The following is a 7,470-nucleotide window of genomic DNA, read 5'->3' on the forward strand; positions in this document are numbered from 1 at the left end:
ATGAAGGGACTGGATCAGTGTTTCAAACATAAACGAGCGTTTATGTATCACTGTGAAGACCATACAGAATTGTTCTGTGAAATATGTGCATTTCCTCGTCATCGGAGATGCGACAATATCCACGAAATAGCAAACATAGCTAAGAACGTGAAAGAGGATGAGAGGAAAAAGATACGTGCATCCATTATCACTGCCTCAGAAGTAATAATGAAATGCCAAGAGGATCAATTGAACAACATTTCGCGAGTGGAAGAAATCGTAAAAGAAATTGATTTTTATAAAGAAGACTTATTTACGAAAATTGAGAAAGCCAAGGCGCAAATTGTCAGCGAAATAACAAACCATAACACATATGAAAATGAACGTCTAAATACGAGGAGAAATGCGGCTGAAATCCTGAAGAAAGATCTGGACACGCTCTTGGCAATGTCAGATAGCGTACGCGAGAATGGGACGGAAACGGAAATATTCATTCTAAACCACATCCTCAAGAGTACGCAAGACAAGGCATCACAAACACTGAACACTTTGTTGAAGAATGATTACACCGTCAAAGTGGGACTAAAAGTCGACAAATTCATTTTAGAAATAAAAAGTACTGATGCAGCATTATTTTTAATAAATAAAACACAAGAGCCAAACACACAATCATTAAATGAAGACGATATAATCAAGACGGCAAAAACCTCTACAGACAGGAATAAAGTCAAAAAAACGGCCGGTGAGTCTAGAGCTGTTAAAAACCATAGAGATCGTGAAGACAGGAGACGACAAAAAGCAGCCGTTTGTTACTGGACTGGACTTCCTGCCAGATGGGAGGATTGTCGCCGTGGATGGCTACAACTTGAAATGTTTTATCTTGAGTGACACACTGAAGAGGTTCGATGCATTTTATAAATGTAAGACATATCCCAATGACGTATCTTCTTACTCTGATAACAATATTGCAGTAACCGTAAATGACCGAACCATCTGCCTGCTGACAGTGGGCACTGACCACAAAATCACGCTGATGAAGACGCTGACAATTTCCACCAACTGCTTCTCCATCTGTCACCTGAACGACAGCACATTCGTAGTGAACACTCATGGCGACCCAAGGCCTGCCAGGATGATCGGCGTGGACGGCAATGAGAGTGACTTTGACAACGTCAAGTTTCCTGGAAGGTCGTATGAGATTGATGAAAGTAAATGTACCTACATACCATATGGGGATACACTTGTTCTTACGGACAGGCATGATCACACAGTTTACATGTTCAACACCGTGACCGGCAAAAACACAAAGATAAAAGATCGCTCGATACGGGAACCGAGAGACGCATGCGTTGGTCCCGATGACTCCGTGTTTGTCTGCAGTGAGAAGACAAACTCCGTCATCCAGATATCGCCCGACGGGGACATATTGGCGTCATGTAACGTCGACATGACATTTCCGTTGGCCGTGACCGTTTCCAGGGACGGTTCCAGAATGGCCGTGACCAACAGTGAGAGTGGAATGAGGAAAATGAAACTGTTTAAAATAATACAATAAAAATAGAATTGTCCAGCTCAGTTATAAATAAACATGTGTTGTATAATGTTACGTAGAAGTAATTTAACTTTTTCTAAAATAATGAAACACACCAACGACAAAAAAGCCTAAAAGATACTTAAGGTACATGAACGTTCCTCCGAAAAATATGAATATCGGCCGATTTTAATGAAACTTGGAATAAACAATCGTCAATGACTCTACTTTAACGTCGTATATTTATTTATTTTTTAAATTCCGTTGTTTGTTGATTTACAGCGCCACCTAGCGGTCACGTGCTTTTTGGCGCAAACGTTGCTGAAACCGCAAAAAACATAATTTTAAGGCTTTTCTTATTAAAAAAAAAATAATCGGAATATAATTCATTGTATGCTGAATAAATAATCCTATAATTTTAGTACTAGTATTTAAGAAGAAAATTATTGATTTTAAGTCTAATGACGAAAAGACTTTTATTTGGAATCGCCAAAAATAGATACCCATCGGTGAATGTGACGTATTTATTTCGAAAACGAACTCGGGTAGGGTAAGTTTTTATTATTTCATAGGAAATAGAATAGAATAATGAATATAATTATGTAAAAACAAAAAAAAATTGACGGTGAGGTAAATTGCTGAAAGATATAAGTAGAATAAGAAAATCGATAGAGTTAGCGTGATTTCAACGCCACCGTCAACGTCAATATAAAACACGTCAAGTAAGTGAGGCCATGGGCTTGTTTGATGCATGAGAATAGTTGTGGAGTGAAACTTTGTATTCGTCCATAAATGATGGAATAATTATTTATGTATCTTTTTATTGTTTAATCTAATATTTGCCAGTATCAGAACTAAGTGGAATATCAGAAAATAGTAAGATTATCAAATTCTTGCTACCAGAAAAATATCTACAAAATTGAAACACTAGTTTACGGCTTGTATGAATCTTTCAAAACTGGGATTAAATCATAAGCCATGATCGATTCTTAATTAAATTAATTTTATTCCCGCTAAAAAACGAGAACGTCGCAAAACAAATCTGGCGTCTGAATTGAAATTAATTTCATTGTAGAAATGATATTGACTATTTCAGTATTGTTTGAGCCTATTATTCTCTCATTCATATCAAATGTATTAGTTTACATACATTTTATTCAACAAATATATCAAACATCAAGATATCAGCATCATATATTATCTTATTGTATACACGATCGGGGATATATTGAAACGGATTAAACGAAAGCACGGCTTATAATGATGTACGTAAAGTTAGCGGCCTAGCGGCGTGAAGTTAGCGGCCTAGCGGCCTAACGGCCTGGAGTTAGCGGCATAGCGGCGTGAAGTTAGTGGCCTAGCGGCGTGAAGTTAGCGGCATAGCGGCCTAGCAGCGTGAAGTTAACGGTATAGCGGCGTGAAGTAAGTAATTATAGACTGCTTCTAGCATCCATGCAGTTTTGCTGATTTATTTTGAAATGTTGCAGGGGCGGCTCCAGGATTACACGTAAGAGGGGTGTAACCTTTTGAATTGCGCCCTCTCTCATAATCGACTTTGTTTTGTTTTAAGTGTGGCAGCGGTGTTTTGTGGTACTACCTATTGAACGTGTCATTACTTTTTCTCTCCAATATTGACATAAAAGTTTGAGTTTGGGGAAATGGGGTGGGGGCGACGGGTGCCTCCCCGCCACCTGAATCAGCGATTGTGTTGTAATTATTTGCATCATCTTTACAACATGTTGACATGGTGGGATTTGGGGGCGGGCGCCGGATATGCATCCACTAGAAGTGCCAATACAGTTATTATAACCGTTTTTTTGCGCTACCGCAACGGACACCCGGAAGTCGAGGCTCTCTGACTCTCAATACGTGACATATTTTGGCGCATTCCTTGCAACCATGTGATTCATGTTCTCGTTTGCGTTAGTACTTTGCAAATGGGCTAGATTTTCCAGCATACACTCATTTGTGTACCTGAAACTTTAATCATTGCAGGCATATTGTAATTTGATATTTAGTCATCAATGCAACCTTAAGTGACTCGCTCGTTTTTTTCGACAAAAAGTTAGTTTTCCCAGTATAGCATCTGAAAACACTTTTGTTATCATTATTTTACTCTATGATATCGATATTGCAGAAAAAAATACAGTTATAGCATAAAAAAGTATTTTGGGTTAGTGGGGTTTGAACCAACGCCAGATTAGTCAAGAAGAAAATAGAAAACATACGCTTAGTTCACACGGCCACCGGAACTTTAACAAATGTTGGATATGTAGACCTGTTAAGGATACATTGATAACATCACGTGACAAAGTGTCAATCACGCAACACCACAGCCGTGATAATTTTTCAATCGCGTTATTAACGGTAATGAAAACTGTGGTTCCCTTAATTCCATTCTATAACCTCATATCCTATAGAAAACAACAAAATCAATACTTTTTAATGGTATAATTTTGGAAGTCTCAGTGAAGCGATTTGGGAAACCGATTAACACATACAGCATGAACTTTCAACATGAGCAAAGTATGTCTTATTAACAACATGCCTGACAAAAATGGAGCTTACAGACGTGGTCGACTGGTCGAGGAAAAACTGAGATAAAACCCTCCTTCTGGGGGAAACTCAGAAACCTATTGCCCGTTTGTCATCCAGATTTACAGGATTTGTATCGTACCACTAGATGTCGGGCCTCATCACCTATAAGCTCTTTAACAATTAGGTATAAAATGCATATCATTTATATGATTCATGTCAGGTACTAAATCAACATATACAATTGTCAATTACAACGCTATGTATACGAGGTATGTTCGGAAAGTTCCCGGACTGTACCAATAACTTTGTTATATTTCAACGTAGAGCTTTGAAACTTCGGCCAAGTTGAGACACATATATATTCATTTTGATAATAAGTGGACATTCGCCTAAGTCAATACATTCTTAAAATATTGTATCCATAGCAACATAATATTTGCTGTTGTGGAGCAAGCCGTATATTTTCCTATAATGTTCACATTAAACGCATTTTGTAACGTTAAAAAACGCGGGAAACGTCATCTTGACGTCGAACCACAACATGACGTCATTAGTAAAATACGCATGACGTCATTTGAACAGACACCGCCTCGCAAAACAAACTACAAAATAGGAGCTCAAAGCAAACATGCAACGCGAAATTATTGAAAAACAGCGTGTCGTGATACAGTTTCTCCAGAGTTTAGATGTTTCACCGTCGAAAACATTGATACAGTTGAAGAAATCGTTTGGAGACCAAACTTTGATTTGAATAAATCATTGAACTTTTTGAGGTCCTATCGACGTGAAGGGGACAGATTTCTTCAAAGAATAATCACAACGGATGAAATGTGGTTTCAGGACAATGCCCCAGCGCACAGGGCCCGGTACACAGAGTTGGAGCTGGATGTTCTCGGGATCGGCAGGTTGGAGCCCTACAGCCCAGACCTTGCGCCACTTGATTTTGCGCTTTTCCCGGCCGTCAAAGCCCAGCTACGCGGAATCCGATTCGACGATCTCGAGAGCCTACGTTGTCACGTGCAGACAATTATGTCTTAATTTGATAAACAATGGTTTCAAAATGTTTACACATCATGGGTCAGGAGACATGAACGTTGCGTGCAAGCACATGGCCGCTATTTCGAGAAAGAGTAAACTGAATTGACGTTGACGTTATAAATTTTAACGTCGGGTTGCTCCGCCATATTGTTGGTACATGTTTTAAATTTATTGTAACTTTTTTACTGTTATATGTATGGAATCGAAATTTTAGAGTGAAATGGAATAAAAGATGTAGTAAATCTGTACTTAATTTCATTATAATACAATGAGCCGTTCAAAAGGAATGCTTTCAATCCGGGAACTTTCCGAACATACCTCGTACAAGTGAGAACAAAAAGATCATTCATATGATGAAATTGCACCTTAAACATTTGCTTGTAAAATTTTACAATCAATTGTGTCGATGTGAGCGCATCGGCTTCCCAGCGCTGAATGCCTTTACATTCATATACGCACGAAATACTCGTGCCTATAAACCACTCGCGCATATAAAACGCCACCTGGCGATTATTCCATTACAAGGGAAAACAACTTTCTTCTAATTCGTTTCACACAAACGCAGAAAATAATATTCGTCAAAGACGATATTTGAGCGAGTCACTTTAATTATTAGATTAAATACTGTCGATTCAAAATATAAATCTTTTTTCACGAGTCTTGATGGCTAAAATTAACATAAAACATTTCAGGTTTAAATAAACTTCGTTTTACGAAACTGATTATCATAACTATGAGACATTTAGTACCCGTGCATCACGTTCTGGAAATCTTTTTTTCAATTCGGTACCCTGCAGTATGTGCGCCTGCCGGTAATTCTCGTACTTAGAGACTTACACCAGGTTGGGCAGCATGACGAGTGTTCATTGAGCATGTGGGCGGACAGGGCGTTTAAACTGGTCTTTATTCCATGTGCGTTGCCCTTATTTTGACTTATTCCATAGGAAAAGCATTTCTGAATATGGGCACTGTTATTGTTTGATAATGTTTTGTGTTTTGATTCAGCTTATACAATTTCCGAAAATTTTGACAATATGATTTCTATCATTTGATTTTTTAAGATCTGGAAATAAAGACCGCTTCACGCAAGTAAACGTGGTTGAATCCCCGTCCATCGCTAACCGTTCGATGTTCAACACCTTTTGTTTCACTTCCTGTAAACAGGTAGATGTAAGAAAGGGTTCCATCGCTTTTGACGAACCATTCCATACAAGCCGTAAATTATTGTTTCAATTCTGTAGATATTTTTCAGGTAGCAAGAATTTGACTTTCTTACTATTTTTCTTACTAACTTTCTGACTTTCTTACTTATCATTTATGGACGAATTTAACGTTTCACTCCACGACTATTCTCATGCATCAAACAAACCCATGGCCTCACTTACTTGACGTGTTTTATATTGACGTTGACGGTGGCGTTGAAATCACGCTAACTCTATCGATTTTCTTATAATACTTATATCTTTCAGCAATTTACCTCACCGTCAATTTTTTTTGTTTTTACATAATTATATTCATTATGCTATGCCATTTCCTATGAAATAATAAAAACTTACCCTACCCGAGTTCGTTTTCGAAATAAATACGTCACATTCACCGATGGGTATCTATTTTTGGCGATTCCTTATAGAAGGCTTTTCGTCATTAGACTTAAAATCAATAATTTTCTTCTTAAATACTAGAACTAAAATTATAGGATTATTTATTCAGCATACAATGAATTATATTCCGATTTTTTTTTATATAAAAAAAGGCGTAAAATTATGTTTTTTTACGGTTTCAGCAACGTTTGTGCCAAATAGCACGTGTCCGCTAGGTGGCGCTGTAAATCAACAAACAATGGAATTTAAAAAATAAACAAATACACCTCGTTAAAGTAGAGTCATTGATTCCGGTTACTCATGTCGAGTAACCGAGGTTATCAACAACTGACATGTTAGTTGTTATTAACCGAAGGTCAACGTAGGGTCAATTCGCATGAGTTGTTTATCGCTCTTCTAAATTTCTATTGGTCAAGTAAATTCTCGCTTTACAAGTAATAATCCTTTGTGGTAAAGCTTTCTTTCGAATCAAGCCATCGTCAGTACAAGGTGTGTTAAAAGTTATGGAATTAATTTCATCGTCATTTAAAAAAAAATAAAAAAAATATATTACAACTATTTGATATTAATTATATTGCTTCGTCAAAATTAATTTTATAAGTGATATGTAATATTTATCGGCTTCACATTATTATTGGTTTTCATATGTCTAGTCATGATCGATATTTGCTCAGCTGTTTTTGACAGAGCGCACGTGGTCACCGGTATACTACGTAACTATACCTTGGTTTGTTACTGTAAAGCTGTATGGTAATGATAACTCCCGCTTAATTATCTGAGCTG

At 37.4% G+C, this 7,470-nt stretch overlaps 1 protein-coding gene across 1 annotated transcript; it reads left to right on the forward strand.

The window, feature by feature from the left end:
• Positions 1 to 5,086, forward strand: LOC128219492 (uncharacterized). Its single transcript, XM_052927299.1, has 3 exons — positions 1 to 555; positions 695 to 1,477; positions 4,889 to 5,086. The coding sequence occupies exons 1-3, from the start codon at positions 1 to 3 to the stop codon at positions 5,084 to 5,086; spliced, it is 1,536 nt and encodes a 511-aa protein (XP_052783259.1).
• Positions 5,087 to 7,470: the final 2,384 nt, after the last annotated feature.

This window comes from Mya arenaria, chromosome 15, assembly GCF_026914265.1.
Source record: "Mya arenaria isolate MELC-2E11 chromosome 15, ASM2691426v1".
Classification (NCBI taxonomy): domain Eukaryota; kingdom Metazoa; phylum Mollusca; class Bivalvia; order Myida; family Myidae; genus Mya; species Mya arenaria.

Bases quoted from the DNA above. Each gene is read 5' to 3' on its own strand.
- LOC128219492 (XM_052927299.1), top strand. From the start codon at position 1: ATGAAGGGACTGGATCAGTGTTTCAAACATAAACGAGCGTTTATGTAT. The intron at 556-694 runs GTGGGACTAAAA...AAACCTCTACAG, and splicing joins AGAATGATTACACCGTCAAA to ACAGGAATAAAGTCAAAAAA. The intron at 1,478-4,888 runs GTGACCAACAGT...ATGTGGTTTCAG, and splicing joins GGGACGGTTCCAGAATGGCC to GACAATGCCCCAGCGCACAG.